General features: G+C 38.1%; 1 protein-coding gene across 1 annotated transcript; it reads left to right on the top strand.

Annotated features, from left to right (window-relative positions):
- Positions 1-33: 33 nt before the first annotated feature.
- SLC30A7 (solute carrier family 30 member 7) lies at positions 34-25,968 on the top strand. The gene is made up of 11 exons (XM_015635954.2): positions 34-197; positions 365-466; positions 4,540-4,653; positions 6,081-6,168; positions 7,855-7,981; positions 8,940-9,089; positions 10,644-10,694; positions 12,403-12,538; positions 20,261-20,351; positions 21,227-21,376; positions 22,179-25,968. The coding sequence occupies exons 1-11, from the start codon at positions 118-120 to the stop codon at positions 22,224-22,226; spliced, it is 1,137 nt and encodes a 378-aa protein (XP_015491440.1). The 5' UTR covers positions 34-117; the 3' UTR covers positions 22,227-25,968.
- The last annotated feature ends 805 nt before the right edge of the window (positions 25,969-26,773 follow it).

Genomic DNA, 26,773 nt, shown 5'->3' with positions numbered 1-26,773 from the left:
GCCCGGCGGCGCAGGCGTGGTGGCGGCCGGAAGCGGCGTGTGGGCCGGCCGGGCAGCGCTCCCGCCCCGCCTGCCCGTCCTGCCGGTCCGGCGCGCCGCAGCCCCGCCGCCGGAAAGATGCTGCCCCTCTCCATCAAAGACGATGAGTACAAGCCGCCCAGACTCAACCTGCTCAGGAAGGTGTCTGGCTGGTTCAGGTGAGTGGCCCAGGGCGGGCCAGGCCGGGCGCTGCCGGCGTCGCGGCCGAGCCCCCGCGGAGGGGCTGTGCCGGCTGGTGCCGAGGCGCCCGGGCCGCCCGGCGAGCGGGTCCGGCCTCCTGGCGTTGTACCGGCTGCCGGTGACCCGCGGTGTGCTCCCTGCACAGGTCTATCCTGGCGGACAAGACTTCTCGCAACCTCTTCTCCTTCCTCTGTCTCAACCTCTCCTTCGCCTTCGTGGAGCTGCTCTACGGCATCTGGAGTAACAGGTAACCGGGGCGGGGGCGCGGCGGGGCGAGCGCGGCTGCAGTGCGCAGGAAGCGCCGCGTCCCGCAGGCCAGTGCCACGTCTCCTCTCGGCGGGGCCGGGCCTCCTGGCCCGCCGTCCGGAGGGGCCGCTCCGTAGAGCCTTGGGGGCCGCTGGAGAGCTTCTCCCGACCGGGACCGCTCTCGTGGGCAGCGACCGGCGCCGCCGTCCCCTCTGCCGGTTCCCGGCGACGCGGGGAAGGCGCTCTGGCGGGGGGCCGCGACTCGGCGCGTTGGGAGGAATGCTGTTTGGAATTGCCATTGTGCTCTGTGCTTTGCTCAGGAGGAAGCCTGGCCTTGGCCCGATTTACGGGACTTGGGGGCTGTAGCTGCTGCTTGCCACAGAGATCCTCTGTTAGAGAGTGTGGCTTCATCTGTAATTTGATACCTGGATATCGCTGCCTCAAACATCCTTGTCTTGAGGGAGAAACAGGATTTGACACATTCTTGTGTAGCTGAGTGGTACTTTACATAGCACAAAAATTCACAAGAGTGGAAAAAATTGAGGAGACCTGACTAAATTGCTACTGAAAAATCTGTAGCAAAATATAAGCAATGCAGAATAATTTCAGTACTTACAGTATAAAGGTAGAGAACAAGCAATGGTGCTAGTATTTCTGTCATGCTTTACTAGTGGTAGAGAAGTTGTTTTTTGATGACTTCTCAGTCTCTCTTAATAGTTCAGTTCAGAGTGGAGTGGTGTGGAATGTCATTTAAGTCCACCACTGTCCTCCTTACCAAAAGCTGTAGTATGGACACACATTACTGGAGCTCCTAAAAGTTCTGAGTGAATGCAGTGATGTGGATTTGGAAACAATTGCTTCCTAATGTTTACCATGTTGTTCTGAATCTCTCAAATGACACTATAAAATCCTCAGCTTTGATTACAGTAATTGTTACTGTGAGCATGCAGTGCTGTCATGAGCACAGGCTATCCTGGCAGCACCCAGACCATTCTGAATGTCTTTGGTTTTGGCTTTGATGTTGATTCACTTTGCGGTTGTGTGAGTATTATTGTGTGCATAGTCTGCCTATTTGAGTATGGACTTTTTTTCTAATAACTCAGCAGATGTAAATATTTTTCTTAGCTGTTCTGATGTAAAGAGCTTTGTGTTCATGTGACTTTGTTCTGATGTCTGCATTTTAAACATAACAGGTTTTTTTGGTAGTATGACCTTAAAAAGTCCTGTAGATGAGATAACTAAACTGAGAAGCTTCAGTGACACAGAACTTTGTCACTGAAAAAATATGGCATATTGAAATTCAGAAGACACTTATTTTTGTTCATACTTGAGATTAAAAATTAGCATTACTGCATAGTTTTTGTGTATATTTCAAGTCACTAGTTTTGGGTATCTCTAAATCTAGATTTTGGGCTAGAGCAAAACAGTGCCTTAGCAAGTGATTCTTTAGTAGAGAGGGGTAGCAGAAATTATGATAAGGAATGTCTTCAAAGCAGACAGGTCCTGCCTTGGAAGAGCAAACAAGTAACAAGCAAACAAGGAACCCTCTAGGGAGAATAATTTTGTCATTTTGAAGATACAGTTCCATTTCTCCTCACATGAGAAAGTCTCCTGAGCTTCTGTTTGCCAAATAGATTGTTTCCTGAGCTCACGAAAGAGGGTTGTCCAAATGCTTCTTGAACTCTCTCAGGCTTGGTGATGTGACGACTCCCTGGGGAGCCTGTTCCAGTGCTCAGCTACCCTCTGGGTGAAAAACTTTTTCCTAATGTCTAATCTAAACCTCCTCCAACTCAGCTTCATTCTGTTTCCTTGAGGTCTGTCACTGGTCACGAGTTGCTGGCTGAGAGCTTGTTTGCTTTTTAAGGTTGAAATTTGCTACTTGTGCACATTCTTTAATTTGATGTAAAACAAATCAGCTGTGGAAGTTTATTTAGAAACAGTGTGTTTGAGTACAGGGTTTCTACTAGTTTATACTTTGGATGATGTGTTTGGTTCTACAGGAGTTCTTGCAAGCATCCCATGTTGCTGGTGGTTCATGGTATTGCTGGTCGCTAACTGGATCACTTGATTACTTTAGTAATCACTTTGCACCCATTTTTTTCTAAGATCTTGTTACTTTACAGGTCACTTAAAAAAAGCCTCAGATGTAATGAGATTGGTCTTTTACCAGGCTTCCTGACATTTGTGCAGCTCAGTCACTTGTAGTTGTACCTAAGGTACAGAGCACAGTTATACCATGAGGTGAATTGCATTGCAGAGGCAATTCTGCTGACCCCTGCTGATAAATCCACGTGCCTCTGGCCACCTGGAATTGTTAGCTTAGGTCTTGAAAGCAGTACATCTGTATTGCTGTTTGCACTTAAGGTAAGTTTTGCCTTACTGAGATTTGCAAGTGTGAACACAGCACCGTGGTAACTTGCTGCATGATTTCTGGTTCTAGAACTTGTATGGATTTTTGTTAGAGTAGCAGTCCTTATACACTTCTTTCCCAGAAGGTTCTGTAAAAAAAACCAAAAAAAACCCCAAAGAAACCACCACAAAACCACCAAAACCCAAACACCTCAGAAAGTAGTAGCTCTCTCTGCTTAGCCAAGCTTATTCCTTCCATTTCATAGTCAGTACAACTTAGGGTTACTGTCTCTAGTTACCTTCTATCTGAATGTTTGATGTACTTTGTGGTGGGTTTTTTTCCACACAGGATCTTTGTAACTGCTTAGAACCAAACCCAAAATGAACTGTTTTCTTAAAGATGTCACCTGGTTTTGGGGAGGGGGAAGATGTCACCAATAATTCAATAATTTGATAGTCAATTCCATTTTGCTACTTCACAGGCATGCAGCCTATGAGTCTTGTTTTAATGTTTGTTCAGAAGAGCTTTATCTCTCCTGCTTACAGTACCTAAGTACAATATACCATGCCTTCATCCCTCTACCCTAAATGTTATGGTTGAGTGTATGTATAACTCTGTATGTGTCCATAGAGTATATATAAATACATAGAGCAAGATACTTGGTCCTTCCTCTCCTTCAAACCTGCTTTCACTGTTGAGATTTTAATCTGAAACATTTAAGATTAATTTTGTAATTGTTTTCAGTAAGGCTGAAATGGTTTGGCTCTTTAATGTGAAGTGGTTGGAACTTTGGCTAATGAAACTTTGTATTTGACTTCAATTGGAATATGTTTCTATCCTCTAGAATTTGTTAAACCAGTAATTGCTTCTTGTGCTTCAGTTTTCAAGAACTAAGTTGTATTTGTAATTAGTCTTAGTTAACCAAAGAACTGGGAAAATGGACCTTTCGGGATTGTTGATTAACAATTGGTCAACAGTACCTCACTAGCAAATGTCTTTTAAAATATGAAGTTTTTGTTTTCATTTCAATGCACATTACAGACTGCAGACATACAGAGCCTGTTCATGAGTAATTTGGTAAGCTTTGGCAACACTTGTGTGTGGCATTATCCCAATTTTACCTATAGCCTGTAAACTGATATGACTTCTACTCACTGGCTAACTCATGAACTAATTTAAGTTACTTTGAACTTTTTAGCATGCTGTAATTTTAACTGTCTTTCTCAATAAAGACTGACAAACAGTTGTGCACTGGTCTTTGAAATAAGCCATTTAATATGTGGTCTCTCAGCCTTCTGTTCCTTCAGCCTCTAGACCTCAGAGGTGTGTATCTCCTAGTCAGTGCCTTGCCACTGCTAAGGCAAAGATTTAAAGTTGAATTATATTGATGAGAGATGTGGCTGTGGGTACATCTACTCCAAGTACTTTGGTTTGTGTCTGTGGAAGTCACCTTTTACTATCACCAAAATCATATGCTAGGAGGACTTTTTTGCCGAGTGCACTTTCAAAGTGCCTTCTCTAAGCTGTCAAAAGCAGTTTTGGCATCATATTTGTGTTGGTGATGAAGCGTGGATTTCTCCTCTGTGCTAGCAAAACCATGCCTGGAACTTAGAAACACAGTGTATTCTGCTAGTGAGTAAAAGATTAATGTCTGTGGGGTTTTTTTTTTTCATACTCAATATGTGGCATATGGAACATAACACTCTATTTCTGTTCTCTTTCAGTTTAGGTCTAATATCAGATTCTTTTCATATGTTTTTTGACTGTACTGCTCTATTGGCTGGATTAGCAGCTTCAGTTATTTCAAAATGGAGATCAAATGATGCTTTCTCATATGGGTAAGAAACTTCAGGCTGTTACCTTAATGTATTATAGTAAATGCTTAGGAGGTCATTTTTCACTTAAAACAAAAGCCTTTTGCAGGACATGGAAAAATTATGTTGAAAGTGAGGGTTTTTTAAGGTGAGCTATGTAAACATCTAAGTTAAGAGAAATAATAAAAATATGAAAGCATTGCTTTTGGGAACAAGGTTTATCACTTGCAAGATCTCTGATCATACTAGTAGAAACAAGTTAGAGAGCAGAAAGTTGCCTGGTATTGCTGTGTATTAATGGCAGCAGTGAAGAGCAAGCAGCCACATCCTGGGTTTGTCCTCACAGTGCATTGAGGAACATTACAGGGATTCCCAGACTGCTGGTGTCCCATTTCTCCTTTGGAACAGAAAGCTACAACTGAAAGGAGCCAAGTCTCAGTGATGCTGCACTGGAGATGATATGCCATGATTCTTGGAAGCAGCAGGATCCAGGAGCTGTGGCTACCATTAACACAGATCCTCAAGGCTGAGGTGTGTCATCCCATACTGCCCTTGGTGGATTTACCTGCTGCAGCTGGCATTTGACAGGCACTTGGTTCCACTGAACATGGCAGTTGTGCCCTATAAAACAATACTGGCACAATATTATTAATTGGTAATGATTAACAGCAAATAAGTTGTAACATGAGCATTCCCCATAGCATTACTGACCTGTCAGCATTTAGCTTCAGCCACCTTGCTTAAGTGTGAATCATGTAGTTTGAAACTTAAAGCACAGTTCAATTTAGGTGGAAGCTTCAGTGTGCATAGAAATCAGTTTAGAGAGAATCATACCGTGAAATAATTGCAGTGAAAGCACGTTCTGTATTAATTACTGCTGAGCATTTAAACAGCTGGTGTTTCATTTATCAAAGGACAGCCACACTTTATTGTCTGATGTTTGCTACATTGAAATTACATATTATTCTAACCTGGCAGTTTGTTATTGTCAAAATTTGATGTTTGAAGTAATTAATCTTTACTTAAAACTTCTACTGAAAGTCTACCTTTTAGAGGTGAAGCAAATTAATACGTGTCTGTTTGATATTAGACCACCAGAAAACTTTGATTAGATTTTGCATGCTTATCTTAGTTTATGGCTTCCAAATTATGTTTATACCATAACTTTGAGTAGACATAATCTTAAATGGAAAAATTTTGACATATTGAAAGATTTCTTTCCTCTAGATCAGTGAACGGCTGATCTGGATCAGGTAGTTTTCTGTCTGAGTACAATGTGGTCAGTTTTATATGCTCATCCCTAATTTATATGCCATCTTCCATTTAGCCAATTCCTATGTAATATAACTGCTTGAGAGCTAGAAGATTGCACTCCAGTCTCCTAAGTTCTAATTTTCAGCATGTAAATGAATGTAATAATATCTGCTATTACTTTTTTTTGTTTCTTGCAGTTATGTTCGAGCAGAAGTACTTGCTGGTTTTGTAAATGGTTTATTCCTCATCTTTACAGCATTCTTCATTTTTTCTGAAGGTGTTGAGGTATGTTATGAAATCAATTACGCTATTATATTATATAATTAATATGGATAAACTTTTCTGGTTTTAATAGAATAAATTATTGAAATCAGTGAATTGGAAATTTAAATTATGTTAATAGTTGATTAAAAATCTGTGATGTGAATAGGGCCATCTGAAGTTGCTGTTTCATGACAGAGAAACCCAGCTTTTTCAGTGTATCTGTACTAGCTTCTTAAATTGTATTTTGTTTATGTGTAAAGATTCTGTGAGATGGAGCCTGTCCTTTTTTGCAGCCAGTTAAGGATGTCTTAGAAAGATCTTCCCTCCTCATTGTTAAAGAACAAATGAGGCCAAGAAAGAAAGGCCCAAACTAGTCATTTAGAGGACAGAAGTTAGTCATAAGTAACACGATGAGAAATTGGACCAGCTTGTTAAAGAAAGATCACTGTTCTTCAAATCTTGAAGTCTGATATATATGGCAAGTAGTAATAGCTTAAACATTTACAAGGGCTCTTTTCTTGCAGTTTGTTTTTTTGGTTTTTTTACATGATGGTTTGGGTAATAATTTCAAGATTGAAATTTAGACATTAAGGGCAACATCAAGGATTAAGAGTAAAACTGATAACTATTTCTAACCAGCTTGAATTAATGCTTGTACTTTTTAATGAAAGATAGAAATAGAAATACACTATAAATTTGTTTAGACTTTTAGTTCAGAAAAAGTCTATCAAGTTTTTCTTTTATTAACAGAGAATTGGGAAGAACTTTTTCTACATTAAACATTTTTTACATTGATAGGCTTATTAATACTTCAAAATCAGTTAAAAGTTAAAGCTGTGCTGAAATTGTCTAAAAGCCTGAGAAAGCTTCAAATCTATAAACAGGAGCAAAACTTACTAAAAAAATTAAAAACTGTGACAGGGGCAAGGGTAACATTGAAGCAAGATTCTCTTCTTGCTGATCTGATCTCCCATGCTAAGTATTCTCTTTGCTTGTGATGGTGACTCTCTTTCTCTCAGTTACTTTAAATTTTTACTGTGCCAAATGTTTTGTTGTCTTGCTATTTACTGCCTGTACCTTTCATCCTTGTGCAGAGATGGTGAATGTTTTTCTCCTCTATCAGTAATAATTTACACTCCTCAACACTTAGCTTGAGGCACAAATTGTATTAGGTTTGTAATGTCTCATTGGGAAAAAAATTCCAGAGGAAGTAGGGTAAAAAAGGAATTGGAAAAAATCAATCTAGATTTAAGAATTTCTAAAAAATGTCATAATTTGTCCTGAGTCTTCATTTCATTCCCCTCATTGCCTCACCTTTCTAAGGAGACAGGAAGAAATGGCATTCTAGACTGTTAGAAGGTGACTTAAGCAATCCACATGCTGGAACAAACCTGAATATTTTCAGATAGTGTTGAGCCACATCCCACAGCATAACCAAATCTCATGATAAAGCTGAGCTAGAGTCTCAGAATATTCTACTGTACTTTCACAGCTTTAATAATAGAACTTTATTTTCAGACACTGAGAATTGGTCTGTGTATCATCCCAAAAACTGGAAGTTCTGAGTAATTTCTAATTATATCTATATATATGTTACATATAAGAATGCTCCTTTATCTAAGTAGTTTGTGGTGTCTTTTAATAATGTAAAGGGATTGTAAAACTCTACATTTGCTTTTTGGTTTGTTTCTTTTTTTTTTTTTTCAGAGAGCACTTGAGCCTCCCGATGTGCATCATGAGAGACTTCTTCCTGTTTCTATACTGGGATTCATTGTAAATCTTATAGGAATATTTGTTTTTCAGCATGGAGGTCATGGGCATTCACATGGCTCTGGTAGGATGTAATTTCCAGTACTGTTTCCTTTCTTGGCAGCCTGTGTTCCAGGGCCTTATTATGCCGCAGTCAGACCCCCAGTATTGCATTTGATGTCTTGTTAATGGCAATTCCAGCCACATGTGTATGTGACCTCTTGCTGTGTTGACTTCTGTGTTTTATTACCAGCCCTGGTAAGCCACTGTTGTACTTCTCATGTTAATTTCCATTAACTGGAACACCTAGGAGTCCAGAAGCTGCTTTCTGGAGTTCATGCACTCTTCTGCACCTTTTTGAAAGAGATTTGCAGAGCACCTTTATGGACAAATTTAAGCTGGTCTTAAGCAAGGTTCTGGCTGGAAAATTTAGAAACAGTATTTGAACCAAATTTTAAGCATGAGATGATTCTGCTTCAGATGCTTCTCAACCCAATGTCTTTTGAATTGAAATGCAGAATTTATTTGCCTAAATACACATGGTAAACTCTCTGCATTTTTTTCTGCAAATCCTGTGGGTCTGTCTTTGAGCTTAACATATTAACTTAGACTGGTGGAAGAACATAGTCTTTGGTCTTCAAGCACAATCAAAGCTTGAATTTTTAATTATTGACTGTCGTTAATGCAAATGACAGTCAATTTCTGCTTTCTTAAAACAGCTATTTTTAAAGTGCTTATATCTAACGAGGTATGTTTTTCAAATTGTACTAGAAGTCTAGCACAACAAGTTTCAGAAATGGGAATGTATAAAACTACTTGACTTCTCAAACCTGGTATATTTTATGTGTCTATATATAAAATATGTCTGCACAGCAGAGCTGTAGATGAAAAACACCTTGTGCTAAGTTTCTTACTTAAAGCTATACCTTAAGATGACCTAAAAAATGAATAGGTTTTGAGTAGCTGAGAAACAAATGTAAGTGTACTTTTATTCATGATTTATGTATTCACAAATTGACCCTGATGGTGGTATTTGTCTATAGGGCATGAGCACAGCCATTCTCTATTTAACGGTGGTCTCAGCCATGGGCACAGTCACGGAGATCATGGACACAGCCATGAACATAAACATTCCCATGGACACACTCATGGTCACGGCCATGGACACTCTCATGGTCAGGATTATTGTCATGGTAAGTGCTGAGCTGATATCATAGACCATCCTGACTCAATCTAAATAACTTAGAGAAAAATAAAAAGAGTGTTGTCAGCTTGTTGTGATCATACATGGAAGTAGCTTCATTAAATGTCTGGTATGCTCTGCCAGCACCATGTTTTGTGACTCATTTTGTGTGTTGCACTTGCAGTAATTTCAATGTTAGTTTTTAAAGATGTTGCTTTACCTCTGGTTTTTGAGTGGGCACTGTAATGTTGCATGTTGGCAAAAGATGGAGTAACTCTACACTATTGGAGTATAATGAAATTAGTTATCAAGTGCCCTGTTCCAATTTTTTCATTAAAATGAATTGACAAAGTCGAGCTGTTTAGCTACTGTTCTCAATTTGTATAATTCTACAACTCAAGATATTAGAAAAATTAACTAGTGAACTTTGGGTACTTATGGATTGTTAGTTGTACTTGGTTTGTTATCTCAAATATGACCCTCAATTTTGTGTAGTTGTAATCTGTTTTAAGATGGTTATGGAAAAGATAATTATTATGTTAGCTATGCTGAAATCTTTTCTATGAAGGCAAATGATCTGAGAAAAGACATTCATGTAAAATATGGTCAGTAGCCTTCACTATGGGAGAAGAGCTTGTGTAGGTACCACCTATTTGAATCAATGCAAATGAAAAAAAGCCTTGTGGTAATGCAGGGTCATCAGTCCTTCCTGCCTCAGCCATAAGCTGAGATCTGTCATGACTCAAAATTCAGAGCAGGGAATAGTGTGGGAACTGGCAGACAGGAGGTGACAGAGTATAAAAATACTTACTTAGCCCTTACTTGCTATTCTTAGAAAACTGGCATTTCTTTTCCAGTAGTTCTCCTGGAAATTGGTTGGAAAGCAGGAGTTCCCTGCTTCTGCCTCTTCCTTGCCATCCACATGGCCCCCCACCCCTTGTAAACCAGTGATTGTAGCTATCTGTCTTGTGCAGTTTGATATTCAAATCAGCTGGTGTGTAAATTATGTGTATCTTCACTAGAAGCCTATTGCTATTCTTTAACAAGTTTTTCTCAAAATATCTTTCAGATTAGTGCTACAGAAGCATTAATCCGCTTGGATGAGAAGATTTTTTTACTTACTTGTTCCTTCTCTCAGTCTTATCCTTGTTTTTTACATTAGGTATAAATGCTTGCTTAATTGAAGTATTTCTAGTTAGCAAATTTGTTTGAATCTACTCTTCTTGCTTGCATTTATGGCTTGGGTTCTTGAGGGGTCTTATATTGCTATATTGCTATATAGCAAGGTCTTACCTCTCCTCTTGTTTTAATTAAGAACAAATGTAGATAATTTATGTTTATATACCTATGTAGAAGTCTATTGTGTAAAGTGATATTGTATTTTAAAGAAATGCATTTTAAGACTTTTAACTTAATTGCTGCATTAAAAAACAATAGCTTGAGTAGAAGCTGATCATTGTGAGCAGCCTGTCTGTCCAAGATATTTCAGAAAGGAGGAGTGTAACAGAATGACCACTAGAGAGAACCTTTGTTTTGGTTAATATGTCAATAATTGCCTTTACAGATGACCATTCCCTTGAAGTAATGGCTGGATCCAGCAAACAGATTTTACAAGGTATGATGAGAATAAGTATAATGGTTTATTTGCTTTATCACAGTCTGCCTGCCTGGGTCTGTCATACATCTGTTTTAGAGGGTTCCTCTGGATAAATTCCATGTTTTTCTTGAAGGAGCTATTTAATGAAGTTCCATTCCCCCTGTAAATAGCTCTGCTGTGTCTTGTGCATGACTAGGTGTTGAGACATTCACAGAAGCTAAATGTAATGCAGTGTCAACACAGTTTCAAAGAGACATCCCAAAAGCTGGGATTCAGCTTCTGTTATTGATGCTGAAAAATCAATGAAAAACTAAGAAATAGGTTAAAACCAGAAACCTAAGGAGCCTAATTGCAATATTTGTTCTGTAACATGAAGATACAGATTGATGTAATGCAGATTGATGCAGATTGATATAATTGTTAAAGAGTACCTCAGATTAAAACTTGCATTTCATCAAGCTCTTAGAGTTGGTTTAGAGCAGATGGTAATTCATCTAAATTTCTTAAAGTAGTATTGGAGTCCCTAATCTCCTGAGCATTAGTTATGGATAATTTAGATGTTGGTTTTGAGCTTTGGTTGGCTGTTTGTTGGTTTTATTTTGCTTTTGTCGTGTTAATGTAGTGCTTTAGATTTGTCAGTTTCATTTCCCTGCCAAGGCACCAAATAAATGTCATGGTTTTAAAGCAGTAATTAAAGAATTACTAGAAAACTTACTTATTTTTTGCTGTGAGATATGGATTAGAACAAGAGCAAAACAGGCTTAGGTCTTAAGGTGATGTTCACAGGTTGATCTCATTTTTTCAATGGTTAAAACTGCTGTCAATTCTTAGAAATAGCCAGCTGTTGGATAGGAGAAAAACTCCCATCAGCCTCCAGCGGTTTTAACTTCCTTAGGTGTTTCTCTTTGTTTTCTTAAATGCCAATCTATCACAGCTTTTTTCAAATGTTCAGAAGTTAAAGGGAGACAATTATGAGATGCAGGAGGTAGTAATTATTTGGCATACCCAAATGTACATAGGGTTTTTTCTTATTGGATGATTTTCTGGTTTGTTTGCAGTCCTTGAGAAGGAATATTTACAAGTTCTTCCAGAATTTACAATATGCTGTATTGTGTTTCTGAATGACTTCCAGTCACTGCCAGCAGAGAGCTCCAAAGGCTAAACTTTGACTAGCTAGCTGCAATGTGTTTCTTTGTACTTAAAGGCAGTGTTATTCTTAAGAGTAAGGCTTTCCATGCCTGCAGTATAGTTTAATTCTCAAAACTATTTGTCTTGGATTTCTTTGCCAAGTAACTTCTAGAAGGTGTTGTCAATTAAACATTAGCATGTATCAAAGCTTTGCAGAACTGTTTCTGTTAACAGTCTGTCCACCTTATGCAGAACTCATGACTGTAGGCATCAAGGAATATGAGTTTCTGTACTAAAATAAAGGTGAGTATTGAGTGAAAAAAGTCTATCTGTGGCTGTTAATCATTGTTCAAGTTAGTAGCCTTGCTATGAAATACCCATTACTGCTAAGTGCATAAAAGAATGTAAATTCTTCAAATGTCCCATATTCTACAAATACATTAAAATCTTTGTGTGTTTGACCCAAAACTGACCACAAACTTGAAAAGTGTAGATGACATTATCTAGTTCTTGAAACTCATTTTTGTAAAACATCTCTGAAATGCTCCATTAGCTTTAGGAATAGCAAGTTGTAATGGTATCACTTGATCTCTTACAGGTGTATTTCTGCACATTGTGGCAGACACACTGGGAAGTATTGGTGTAATCATATCTGCAATACTGATGCAGAACTATGGTCTAATGATAGCAGATCCTATTTGTTCAATGCTGATAGCACTACTTATAGGTGTAAGGTAAGTATTGCTATCACCGGTATTTGGTAGGATTTTTGATGCTAATTACAGGAGAAATCACAGCTCAGAGGAAAAAGGGGTTTTGTTATGATAATGAGTTACAACATTTGCTTTTCTTCCAAGAGTGGTGTGTTACTTCTGTTCTATACAGATATTCTGGTGAGCTCTTACATGAGCTATCTTTCCTTTTTCTACAGCTACAACTTTTGCTTTTAAATCTGCATATTTTGTCCTTCTTTGCATAGTACTACAAAAATGTCTTTCAGGTTCAAACTGTAGAGCTTCATCTCTGTATTTTAGTACATGCTTATATAAACCAATGTACTCCAGTAAATGGAGCAGAATGGTTTCAGGGCAGAGTTGGGGCTGCTGGCACAGGATGTGCCCTTCTCCTTGACAAATCAAGGCTGTTAGGTTTTAATTTTGTTTTCTTGTCTCAACAAGAATTGTCTTTTCCTTTGTATTTGCACTCATTTTTTAAGATCTGATGGAAATGCTTCAGGTACTTCTGGATTTCACAGTTGTTTCACACCAAGATCACTGTGAATGTGAAGCTATTTGGATTAGACTGGTCAAGCAAATATTTCATTCAGTGATGTTATGAGGTTTTTTGGCAGCAGTTTCAATGGTGCCATAGGGCAGTGTGCCACAACTCCAGTTACAACCTAATAACTGAATACCTTTGTCTGTTCAGCAGTGGTGAGTGTCACCTGATGAACTGGAGCTACTTCTGCCCCTACCATGTATGGCATGTTTATGGCTTTGCATGGCAGCATTCACAGGATTATTGATGTGAATCTCCCTGTTAGTCAAAGTAGGGCAGCAGGCTTGAGATACCGCCCACAGAAATGTCTGTGCTAGAAATCACTGTGAAATCACCACTTTCATATAAACTTCGGAGATTTTGACTGCAACATTCTGTAATTTCATAGAAGACAAATTATTACAAACTACTTCTAGTACTGAAATCTCAAGAAATGGGAAAGAAAATGTGCAAGTTTCCAAACAGGAAGAAACTGTTGCTGAGGTAGAGGTAGTAGCTGAGTAACACACGGATTTCCATGCATGTTGTATTTTAAGGGTCCAGCTTTGTGTACAGTAGAAAATACCACATGAATGACAATTCATTTTTTTCTTCCATTCATACAGTAGTTGAAATAACACTGAATACCATAATAGAGGTGTCATAATAATGCTGTTTATAGGATTTCTAGCACAGATAGAAGGAATGTTTGAGACACCCATGTTCTATGCTGAAAATGCTGGAGAAGTTCACTGATGTGTCTTTTGAGCTGATGCCAGACTTCAGCCTGTAATACTGTTTTGTTGGTCCACAATGCTATAAATGATAAGTAGAATAATCCTGCTATCAGTGTAGTGAGCTGCATCATAGCTGATAGAAGCAGGCCTTCATTTCTTGCCAGCTGACACATCCTGGTACATCAGTGGAACAAACACTAATAGCAGGGTTGGGTGGTTTTGTGTTGGTATTTTATTTGTTTTCTAAGCAGTCCAACAGACTGAACTATTGACGGTTTTGCTTGAAATGCACTTTAATCATGAGTAAGATTACTGGCAGTTTCAGATGGCTATTGAAAACCTGAGTCCCTTTTTGTGGTGTTTGACTTTAGTAGTCTTCATTTATACTTCTGGACGTAGAACCACTATTAATTTTGCCTTATTCTTCACTATGCTGTGTTTGAAGTGTCCTTTAAGAATTAGTGCAAAAGGGTTTTCAGATTTTCCCATAAGCTGGTCTTCTGTAACAGTAACATGGGAACCCAGGTGATGCTTGCTAGGATATATAATACTTTTGTACTTAATCTTTTAAAGTTATCTAAATCTAACCCAGAGAAAAAAAACCTACTGAAGTTCTATGAAATTCAAAATTTGAGGGGAATAACATTGCAAAAATAATTTAAATTGGTAATGGCAAGAGCAGTGTCTAGTTCCAACTGTGGGGGTGGGGGGGCAGGCTATTTGGGTTTGGGCTTTATTTCTTTGGGTTTTTAAATTGTCTGTCTACTCATGAGATACTTGTGTATTTGAGGTGGGACAGACTGGGATGTTCAATGTCTAGTACAGGAGTTACTGTCAATTTCTGTGGGCCAGTTTGAAACCTTGATAAATAATTTTCAGGGTAAATTTGGCTTCAAATTAAGTAATTGTCTTCTGTTTCAAATGAATATTTGTTGATTTTGTTTGTGTACCTTTTACTGTTAAACCAACTTTGATAAGGTAAAGTGGAGTAAAAGTATGTATGTGTCCCAACAAGCAGACCCCATTCATGTGTGTTTAAAAATCAGGATCTGTTCTGTAATTAGGATCTTTGTGGCTGTAATAAAAGAATCATAGTTTTGAGCCAGAGATGCAAAAGTCAGTCTGACAAATCCATTCAAAAGTTTTAATGGTGTCTGAGGACTTTGGCCTACTTGGAACTGTATCCTCCGAGTTATTGCTTAATGGTCTGAGTTTGACTTACAGAGTCTGCAGGGTATGAGTAGGGGGTAGGTTAGATGCAAGACTTCTGCTTCTCTGTTATTTTGTTAGAGTGTTTTGTTGTGGGTTTTTTTTAGTTTGTTTTAGTTTGGGGTTTTGTTTTCATTTTTTTAATCTGTATTCTTTTTATGATACTTTTGTACACAAAGAGGAAATAAAGGCAGAACAGCAATTCTTATTACTTTTTATGGAATTATGTCTGGTGAACCAGTAGAATATCAAAGGTATTGCATGAGAGTGCAGAGGAAAATCATTGCTCTTAATCCAGGATTGCTTGTGTCTTTGTGAGATAACTATTCATTTGTTTTATATTGAATGTTTGCTTGCTTCACTGTTGGGCAGCTCTCTGGTTTGAGGCTTGTCTCCTCCTATTAGTGGGTCTTCTCCGTTTAGGTTTTTGAAATGATGGCCACACTTGCCAAAGAAATCACAAAAATACCTGTATAAGATGACTAAAAAATTCACTGGTGCAGTGTAAAACTGTACAGATTTCACCTGTTTTGCCTTGTGCATGTACAGAAGGGTTAAGCAATGCTTCTTCAGAGAAGTCAAGAAGTGCTTTTAAATCAAATGGTTGAGCCTTCTTGTAGACAACATCTCTAATTGGTGGAAATTGTCAGCTGCTGACACAGTTGCTCTGTAGCTTCCGTGATCCTTTGCTAAGGGTGCTGTAGGGTGACATTCTCTGCCTGACTCCTCATGAGTTAGCACAGAACATTCTCACTGCACTGTGAAAATCCTGTGTGGCATCTGAATTTTCCTGGATGCAATCACTAATATCTAATGACTCTTTCTTTGATAACTTTGTACTATTTCATGCAAGTAAAGCATAAATAGGACATGCTTAAAATAGACAAGTCTATCTTACCAGCATTTTAATTTTTTTTTTAACAAAAGCTTGACTATTTCACTGTAGTTTAGGCTGACATTCTTCAAGTTTTTTCCAAAGTGTTGTAATTATATGTGCCTTGACTCAGTAAACAATTTCTCAAGTCTCTAAGCTGCTTTTAATATTTAAAACTCAATACTCATTTAGTTTTTAACTTTAGTATTCTAAGCCTTATTCTGAAATCTTGAAGCAATTTTAGTATTTCGGTCAGCTATATGAAACTAGTCATCACACAAAAGCCACAACTCTGGTATAAATCAAGTTTGTCCTAAACCACTATTAGGCCCACATGTTTCTAGAAGGGCACAGCAGACTAAATCTGATACTAGATTGCACTAAGCATGCACACTTAATATGAAGTGGTCAAAGAAATGAGGCAATTTACTTCAGTCATTTAGTGAAGTTGTTTCCATGGGTTACATAATCTTTTGCATAAAATCTTGAGCTGCTTCAACATGATATAATATGAAAGAGCTTTGGGGGAGGGTGTGCCAGTAACACTGGGAGCATTTCAAGTTTGGGGCATAGCAGTATAAAAAAAATTACTTTTTTTTAATGAAGTGCTGCATTCATTAAGATTCAGAATTAATTTTATATAGGAAAGCTCCTCCAAACTAGCATGTTTGTTGTTGGTGTTACTTTAAGCCATTATTGCTAAATGTCAAGCACTGCCTTTATTTACAGGGTAATGGTACCTGCCAGCCTTGCTTGAGAATCAACGTACTACATTGTTATGAGAACAAAGAATTCAAAATCAGTAAAGCAAATGTTAAACCTGTGGTCCTTGTCTTGAGCAAAGCTTGCAGTCTGACTAAAATTGCCATTGCCTAATAAAAGAATTTTATTAAAGTTCTGAAATAGGCCAACAGTCTTTACATTGTGGATATGGATGGTGGCTGGGAAAAAAAGCCAGAATTTGGAAAATTTGCTGTAGATTTTGAGCTATACTATTTGAAGAACCCTTGCTGGTCTTGATCCTCAGCAATGTTTGTTTACCTTCCACAAAACCTGTCACAAATACCCCCTATTTTCTGTAGTGCTGAGAGCACTGAATGAATTTCCTGCTGCTCTCTGAGTGCAGTGTCTGTCTAAAGGGTTCTTTACCCAGAGTTGTTTTCTCTTTGCAGTCCAAGATTGTGACAGTGCCAGGGTCTTGCTGGCTATGCCTACAAAACAGTGGCATAAACAGGATGGCACTGGAAGGGGCAAGAGTATTATCTGAATTTGATGCAGGTCTGATGCTTTCACTCCTAATTTTTAATCAATCCATGTGTAATAGTGGCAGGCTGGATTTATCAGATTCATGTCAATAGTTAGTTTGTTTTGGTTTGTTTGAACACCTTTCACTTTTTCTGTAGCAGTGTTGTGTGCAAATGTGATGTGCTGTAACATTAGCTGCCTTTGCTTTTCTGGCTTTTGTAAAGGATATGTTTTTTTTTATTCCAAATCTTGCTGTGGGTTAGTTCCTCTTTCAAATTTATTGTCTTGTAAAAGAGTGTAATATTTTAGATTTAAGGCTTGGTAATCAGAAAGCAATGAAATTGTGTCTGCTTTAATAGCAAAGCTTACTGATTGCTTATGCATGAGAAAGCTTTCCACTTGGTGGGAATTCAGCATTATTTGTTTTCCTCAATAATCTTATAAATAAAAACAAACAAGAGGGGAAGCACCAGTGCAATAGTTGTTGTGGAGGCAGACACTTTTTTTTTCCACTAATGACTAAGCCAAAAAAAAGAGAGAAAGCTTGGTCAAAATCTCTAACTGTATTTTCAGTCAGCTTGGTTTTGTCATCTTCCTTTATGTTTTCTTCAGTCACATGATGTAGAACTGATATTTCTATTGCCTCCTAGTGATTAAGTAATTCTGGTTTTAGTTAATGTTTGAGAAAAGAGCTCATCTGTGGAGTTCTGGCTTTTATACTGATGGTTTTCTACTTCAGTAGTATGCATGAAACAATGGAAAACATTAGCCATCATAAAACTGGATTCTGTTGTTTGTTGTGTTAGTTTGGCTTTCAGTAAGATACCATGTGAATTAGTATCCCCCTGCATGCAGAGGGGCATCCGTGGCTGGTTTGCTGTGAACATTTGTGAGGGCCTGTCACGTCATTGCAGCTGTCTTTTGGCTTTTCAGCTTTGCAAAAGACAAACTTTCTATCTTAACACTGGCTCTAAAATAGAGGAAGAAGGTGTGACCTGGGATAAGCCTCAACTTTCACCAACAATATCAAGCCACATCCTGATTCACTTCTATTCTTTGGACTTTTAAGATGTTCTTGTTTCATAGCCTGTCTCTTCTAATCTACTTTACAATTAATTTCTCTTCCATCACATAATGTATATCAGTTTTATTAAATACTGTAAATAAATTGTACAAATTAGACATTTTTATTAGCTTTCTTTCATGGCTTTTATCACTCTTAGTGGAATGTTTCAATAAAAAGGCAGACTTACTACATTCTCTATTCCTTTAGTTGTTTCCCTGGGAAAAAAAATGCAGCCTGTACGTGTGTGGTTTTTGAAATCTTTGGATGCATATGCTAGAGAGGCCTTGTTAAATTTATGGGAATGGAATAGTGTTCAAAATTATTGCATTCACTTTGCATCCTGAACTGGTGTATTGGTCTTTCAAGTTTTTTATTAAGAAGCAAACCTGCATTTTAAATAGGGAGTTAAACTGAAATCAATTCATCAGTAGAGTGTGTTGGCAGCTCCAGCTCTCTTTGATTTAATGCTTGTGACATGGACATTATTTAGTGAGATGGGTCCATTAATAAGAGAACCTTTTTTCCCTAAACTTCTGTAATCCACTGTAGAATGTGACACTCCAATTAAGCTTCCTTTAGACAGATTGACAGTTATTGCATTGCTAAATGTTTGTCTTGGTGACAGGTCTAGTTTAGGCAACTCCTGCTTGCCCCTAATTGCTTCTTCCTGTTTCTGAACCAATGCCTTGGTGGCAGTGCAAACGTGGGAGGCCATGTGCTGGAGAGCACCAGGCAGTGAATTTGGCTGGAACAACCATTGTGCCTGCAAGAAGACTTAATTTTTGGATGGTGGTTTTTCCAGGGGTTCATTAGACAAGAGTCACACAGCCTCTTGCTCCCTCCTACCCTGGCCAAGGTTTAGCCAGGAGTGAGCTGAGCAGTCCATCAGCCAGCACTGCCCCATGTTCAAATGGAAATACCTTTTAAAAATTATTAGGTCATTTGTTCACATCTGCAAATACACAGCTGGTCTGTGCCATGCATTCCACATCACTTCATGAGATTTTAAACAGAGGTCCTGCAGTGTCCTTTAACAATTGGTCCAGTTAATCTCTTACAAATGTTTCAGGTGTGCTTTTAATCCCCTAACTCCATCTACTGCAGCTGTGATGCCAGTGCTGAACTCTGAAATGCAGCTTACAGTTTCTGAAATATATAGTCATTTTCATTCCTGAATGTTAGGACTTGTATGCTCTTGAAATGAAATTGCTATTTAAGCTTTACTGTTGGACTACAGATATTTGTTATGCACTTGAAAATTTTATAATGCTCTACTGAACCAGACATGATGCACTACTCCTAAACAAAAAAATCACCATGCTGAGTACTTAGTAAGAGTATAACTTATTAGTGGTAGCTTCAGGGTATAGGCTTACTGGTCTCCCTGTTTTATTAAAAAACAGAAAGTAATAATAATAAAAAAGGGTATTAAATGTCTTCTTAGTTTGCTGATTAAACAAGACCATTTGGCCAGGAGGAGGGAACCTCTAATTGCTTCAAAATGTTTAACCCTTGAGCTTGGATGAGACCCTACACTTAGTTCACTTCAAGAATATGCCAAGTTGTCTGTTTCTGACAAAATAACTCTGTTGTAGCTGGACTGTTCCACACTAATTTTGTTTTATGATTACCCCATTATTATCTTAGTTCATAAGAAAAATATGCCTTAAACCAAACACAAAAGCAAATGCAATTTCAGTTGAGTATTTTTATGGTTGCTTGTGAATGATTTGCCATTGCTTTTGGTTTTGAGCTATACAACTGCTTTGTTGTATAACTTCTAAGATACCAAGAGATTTCATCTCAAGTCCCGTGATTAAACTCCTAATCTTTTGTGACTGACCACCAGTTGACTCTGGAAACGCTGGGAGAGAAATAATCTTGCCTTTGATAGGACACCATAGCAATTTTGTCAATCCTTTTATTTTCTGCACTGGGTTTTCATGGTGACTTTCTCAGCTTCTGGTGGAGGAACTAAAGAAAAATTTCTCAGCATTAAGTAATCTTAGGTTGCTCCTTGTACCTTTTGAAAATGTAATAATAGCCAATTTCCTTTTTTTCTTTCTAGTATTGTTCCACTTTTAAAAGAGTCCATTGGGATTTTGATGCAGCGAACTCCTCCTTCCCTGGAAAATGCCCTGCCTCAGTGCTACCAGAGGGTGAGCTCTTAAGCTGTTTTTGCTCTGACTGATCAAGCTGCTGACTGACTGAGCCTCAGCTGGGTGTATGACAATTTTTTATGTTTTTCCAGTAATGTCATTCAAAGGTACCATAGAACACACAAATCAAGGTACCAGTTTAATTTATGTTAGTTCAGAAAAACAGATCCTGAAGCTATTCCTCCCAAAGTACTTTGTGCTTATACGTAACATTGGAAGTGTATTTATAAGAAAACAAAGATTACTCTGGATTTGACCTGTTCTCCTACTTAACTTTTCTATCAGTATGCCACAAAGTGCCTTTGCAAAATTAATACAAAGCACTTGAAGGAGTGCTGCCTTTCCTTGGGAGTTACAGGTTGTAATCATCGCATGGAGGGTCCGCTCAAAGTGGAAGACAAAAGAACAAAGGGATTGGCAGGACACATCTAAACCCTCACAAAATTGTAATTGATATATGAATATATTTCTGTTAAAGTTAGAATCTCACAAATTGTTTCATGGCAAAATTTGCACATTTGCAAAATGGGCAGTTTTAACTGCATGCCATCTCAAGTCAAAAAGCTCTGACTTTTTGCTTGTGAATGCCTCTATTTTCAGAAATTGTCTCAGTAAAATATATCTAGAATATAAATGCAGCAGTGTGCAAAATCACAACACATACAGAAAATCATGACATGGGCATAAATCCATATGTTTTCATCTTCCTTACAATAACTGAGATAGTAATAAGAAATTTTGGTAAAAGATGACAAAATGCACAGTGAACTAGAAGTAAAAGAATGCATTGGCTTTCATAATACTTTCTGTAAAAAAACATAGTATTAAAAAATATTTACTGAAATACACTTTCTAAAATTTGCCTCTATTTTTAGGTGCAGCAGTTGCAAGGAGTCTACAGTTTACATGATCCACATTTCTGGACCCTCTGTACTGATGTTTACATAGGGACTTTGAAGTTGTTAGTAGCTCCTGATGCTGATGGAAGGTGGATTCTAAGCCAGACTCACAATATTTTTACTCAGGTACGTCTTATCAGTGGAAATCACATCTCAAAGTGTAAATTTCTTGTTACATTATGTGACACTCTAATCTGTATCAAGAAAGGTTAAGTATTTCTGAGTTTCAGATCTGTTTTGAAAAGCTTCCCTGCTCCAGCTGTATCAAACAATTCCAAAATACTCAGTTGTGTAGATGAAATTACTGTACCTCTCTGCATTAGTTTTTCATGCCACTTTATGAAATAACAGATGTAATTGTCTCAGGTGTATCAAATGGGGTTGATCTATATTGACCTATGAGGTACTAAGAAAACAGATGAGCCTTCTCTTAGGATAGAGTTTCTCACCACAGACTGGACCTACTCAGGCTTTTCACTGCATTGGCAGCTTGCACATGTGATGGCTCTCTGGATAGATTTGTAATGTAGAACTGGTTTGAACAACAAGTCCCACGTTATGCTCTTGTCCTTAGCTCCATTTTAAACTGACAGTTCTTCAAGCAGCTTGCTTTTCAGGAAGTTAAACTGGCACAAAAGAAAGAATTACTTTTGTGCAGCTTCACATGTGGCAGTTATTTAGGATGAATCAGAAGAGGTAATGTGGCAAAGCTAATGTTAATACATCATTATCTGTGTGCACTTGACTGCGTGAAGAACTCTTTATTCATCAGGTGTTCTCTGAGTGATGTGCTGAATGTGGAGATGAATTACAGAAAAATAAGATGTTGAGTATTTTTGCTAGGTCACTTATTGATGTGGGCTGATGCTCAGGACAGGAAACTGCTTTGGCTTTACAGTGTTTTTAACCCTCCTTCCCTCTTCCACAGGCAGGAGTAAGGCAGCTTTACATACAGATCGATGTTGCAGCCATGTAGTCATTTTCTGGAATGGTGCTGTTGGACCAAAGTTTTCAGTACTGTACTGGTGTAACAACACTTCTTGAGACAGAGCCTGCCTCCACCACGTCTGGAATCGACTAAATAGATTTCTGCCCTCGGGCTATGGAGGGAGTTTACTTCTAAGGAGTAAATATTGAATGAATGTTATGGACTTTGGGTCTTGTTTTTTTGGGGGCCCCAAAACTTGTAAGTTTTTGAGGGTTTTTTACTTAGTAAGAATGTGGTACTGGAAACCCTGTCATGTCTTCAGTAAAGCTGCTGAAACCACTGCTCATTCCCATAAAACCAGTGTTATCGGCAATTGGAAACTTGTTTTGTAGACAATGTCACAATGGCTGACATGCTTCAATATAATTGTATGTTTGTACAATTGTTTGTACTTTGCAAACTTAATGAACCAAACCATATTGGGTTTTCAAAGTGCCTTTTATATCAGGAGAGCTATTTGCCAGCATAAATATGGAGCATCAAAGGGTTTTATTACTTTTACAAATAATCTTGTATGCAGTCTGATTATTTACTAGTGATGTATGCGGGGGGTTGTGTACTTACAGAACTGTAGATGCTAGACTTCCATTATATTTGCATCTTACCAGACAGAAAAATTCTAAATGTAAAAGACAAAGCTGTTGTGAAGAGACTCGCTTCTGAGACAAGCTGGGTATTTTGTTGCACATATCTTGTGAACATTATTTTAGTCCAAATATTAGGTTTAACTCCAATTCTTAGTCTCTTCATACTGTTGAGAGTAATGAGACGTTACATGATGCTGTTCATGTTCAGTCACTTAAACAATGGGCAGTTGAAGGAAGATGCTGGTGATGGAAGCAATTCTTGACGTTTTTTATTTTCCAAATTATGTTGTGGAAAAAAACTAAATCCTGAAATTGTGAAAGCTTAAGTCTCCTTGATTTTAATAGGTTGTTATAGTGTTTATTAAAGTGATCAAGTTCAAATTTTTGCATTTCCAAATGTTAAAAATAGTTGTTTGTGGCAGTTAATACCCAAATTGGAAATAAGGACCACTTTTCATGCTGTTCTAGTTTATGCATTTCCCAGGTTGACAAATCTTACATCTTTGACTATTTTACTGTAGCCTTATATGTTTTCCTAGGGGAAAAAGTTCTCAATGCAGTAAAGGTTGTTAGATTGGGTTTTTTCCAGAAACATTCTTCTGTCATATATTTTCTAGCATTTGTAATCACTTTACTCAGCTATCTGAGTATCACTTTGAAAAGCAATCTGCTGTGTTTGGTGTTACAGATGATAGTTCCACTATGCTGTAGTAGTTCACTTAGTAACAGAAGACTTCAAGAGGACATTTTACAAACAGAACATGCTGAAGTAAAATACAGGCATTTTGCTGAGAAATCCTATGGGTCACTGATGGGTGCAGATTTTATGTTTATTTTGGTACTCATCAGAGGTCATAGTAAAATCAAGGCCCTGAAAAGCTGACAATGTCTGTGTAGTAAGTGCTAGGCACTATGAAATTACTAAAGATTGATTTGCAGAAATTGGTTTGTTTGCCATTGATACTGGTGAAGCAATCAAAGATGTGAAGAGTTTCTTGCACTCATTCTGTTGGTCCTATATAGCACCTGATTTCTTTTTATGTGAAAACACAACACTTGCCAAATTTGATGGTGGTTCCTGAATTTTCCAGTTGAGATACTGAAACATGAATGTTGATTTTGTCCAAATCTTGCAGGTGTACTCTTGTGCTTGAACTGGAAACTGGGTGCAAAAAAATGGTAGTACAAAGCCACCTCTAATACTGGTTTTAATCTTTGCTGCCTCTTCCAGTCTTCAGATCCTTCCATTGCCATTTCCAATCCTGTTTGCCTTCCCTGGGCATGCAGGCACAGAGTGGCCTCCCAGCAGGCTGCATGTTCCTCTCTCTCTCTCTCCTGGCCTCCTGCCTGGCACTCTGTCAGGCCCTCTCCCTGTCCCACCTGGCAGATGCAGTGCCAGGCCAGAGTTCCTGACTGAAAGATGGAAGTTACAAGGCACAGGGTGGGGTGCAGGAATCTGTAGAGCAGATTTGAGCGCTGCAGTTTATGTCTATGTGCATATATGTTCACAGACAAGGTGATTAAATTCATCTGGTTGTGATTAGTGGGTGGAGGTATTGTTTTGTAGTGTGGTGCATATAGACTGCTGCTTGCTGGCTGCCAGCAGGACTTCCTCATTTTTTAATAGTTACTATTACTGCTATTTGAGGCTAGAGAAGATCAATTGATATAATTTTAAAGGCAAGCACCAGACAGATTCATTACAACTGTGTCATGATCCAAGAGCAGGCTTTGGTTTAAGTCATCTCTACACCAGCATGTTTCAGGACTGACTGCTCCAGGACTTGTTGAAATACTGTAGTGCTGCCCAAGTTGCTGAGTTTGGCCACTATTTTAGTTTCTTAATGAAAAGACAATTGCTACTATTTGTTTCCAAGTGGGAACCTGGCAGAGTAGCTATTTGATGGTGGTGATAGTGTTCTTTTAAATGTACATCTACCAAATTTTTAAAATGGGAAATGGAGTGAAAAAGCTTATAAGCTTTTTGTATAATTGTACAACTATTTTAATAACTTTTGGTTTGGTTTTTTTTTGCTTGTTATGATTTAGCTGATTGTTGGAAGCATATGTACAAGTCTGAGTTTTCTAGCCAAGCAAGATAGCACTCCATTATGTTTAACTTTTATAGTAAGAAATGTATCATTTGTTTGTCAAATATAATTAGGGATAGTGTAAGGAAGTCAGTCTCAGAACAGGAATTAGCCTTTTTAGACTTTCTGAAAAAGGATAAGCATCACAAAATTCTACAAACACATGTTTAGTCAGCAACTGCAGTGACATGTAATATGTCAGTAACCAAGGGATGTCTGATTTTATTTTTCACCTCCTAAGGGGATACTTGCTCAAGTTTTAGGAGAGTACAAACCATGCAGTTAAAAGCAAAAATGCAGCTTTCCTAACCCTGAGAGCCAAAGCACCATTATTTGTGTTTTGCTAATTACTTAGCACTGGCTGCTTATGTAACACTTTGCTATGACACTTTATTGGAGATGCAAGGCATGATTTAAACAAAGACTTGTGTGAATGACTGACATCCAGAGTTGGGTGAATGTCTGCAGATCGTGTGCTAAAACTCAGCTTCTTGGTATCCACATCTTAATTTTGAATCAAGTTTTTAAAGTGTGGTTTTCTCATATTTTCATGTAGCTGATATTTACAGTGGGGTTACTGGTCTGTCTTTGTGGGTTATTTTTTTCTGTGACTGAAACCAGTAACTTAAAACCCTATTGTTCCAAAGACCAAGCCTGCAAACTGCATGATTTTTACCACACCTACAGCAAAATAAGAAGATAAAACAAATGTTACAGTGTGTCTATATTAAGATGCCTCAATGTTTTTTTGTGCTAAATAACAGTGGAAGAAAACGCCTCTTATGAATATGCACAGTGAGGACTGGTCCTTTATAGGCTAATTTGGTAAGTGTAGAGCTCTGGATAGACTGGCTCCTTTCATCAGGAGGGCCCCTACAGAGAGCTGAGTTACTTGTGTGATTTGCTAAGCTAAGATGAAAAGTAAATAAACGACTCTGCTTTTTATGTAATAATGCCTACTAAAGCAAAAGTTTGGTTCCATCATTAGTAAAAGCTGCTGACACTATTTCTACACAAAAATTGAAGCTGCTACTACTAATAAAATGGACCTTAGTGACCTAACATTCTTAATTTACTCTTGTTTTAAGAAGTAAATCTGGGCTTAAAAGTGAAGGAAAATTAATGGTTTCTGTTTTAACTGTTTTAAGTGAACCTGTTCTGGGAATGTAAACAAGATACAAGAGGGGAGAATCTGCTGCTGAACTGCAGTTTTCCATCTTCTGCACAATGTGCAAACAAATTTAAAGTCCATGGCTTTCCTTTCACATTGCAGATTTCAGTTGCAGTTGCGCATTGCAGATTTTCAGTTGCGTGCTTTTATAAAATGCAAACCCTTATCTTTCTTCATGATACGAAGTTTTTAAATACCTGTTCAGAGCAACAATTTTAGTTAATAATTAAACCCTGTCCTGTTTTCTCCAGCAGCCATCAGATTGCTGATTCTTGATTATCGCACCCCTTTAAGCAGGGTATTTTTGTTTCTTTCTTTTTTTTTCTTTTTTTTTTTTTTAATAATCTCTCTGATCCTCAATACTGACTCAGTAGTTAATTCCTCCTTTACAATTCCGTGAAAATCCTTATCTGCAGCTTACTGGGGTTCCCTTTTGGATTTGTGTCCTGTTCAAGCTTTGATGATGCGATGTCCATCCCTGTGGGGACTTCCTTGGCCAGACACTGCTATAATGTGAAGCGATGCCAGCCATGCTGTGCCTGGCATGCAAAGACTGAGTCTTGCTGTGTGCAGATACTGCTCAACCTACTTGTCTGTTTCAGTGAGCCACAAAAGGTTCCTGCCTATGTTGTAATTTGGCGGAAATAATGTGTAAAAAGAGCTGGGTATTTCACTTCCCATGTGCAT

Source organism: Parus major, chromosome 8 (assembly GCF_001522545.3).
Source record: "Parus major isolate Abel chromosome 8, Parus_major1.1, whole genome shotgun sequence".
NCBI lineage: Eukaryota > Metazoa > Chordata > Aves > Passeriformes > Paridae > Parus > Parus major.
The sequence above is the reverse complement of the archived record's forward strand: the minus strand, read 5'-3'. Positions and strand labels throughout refer to the sequence as shown.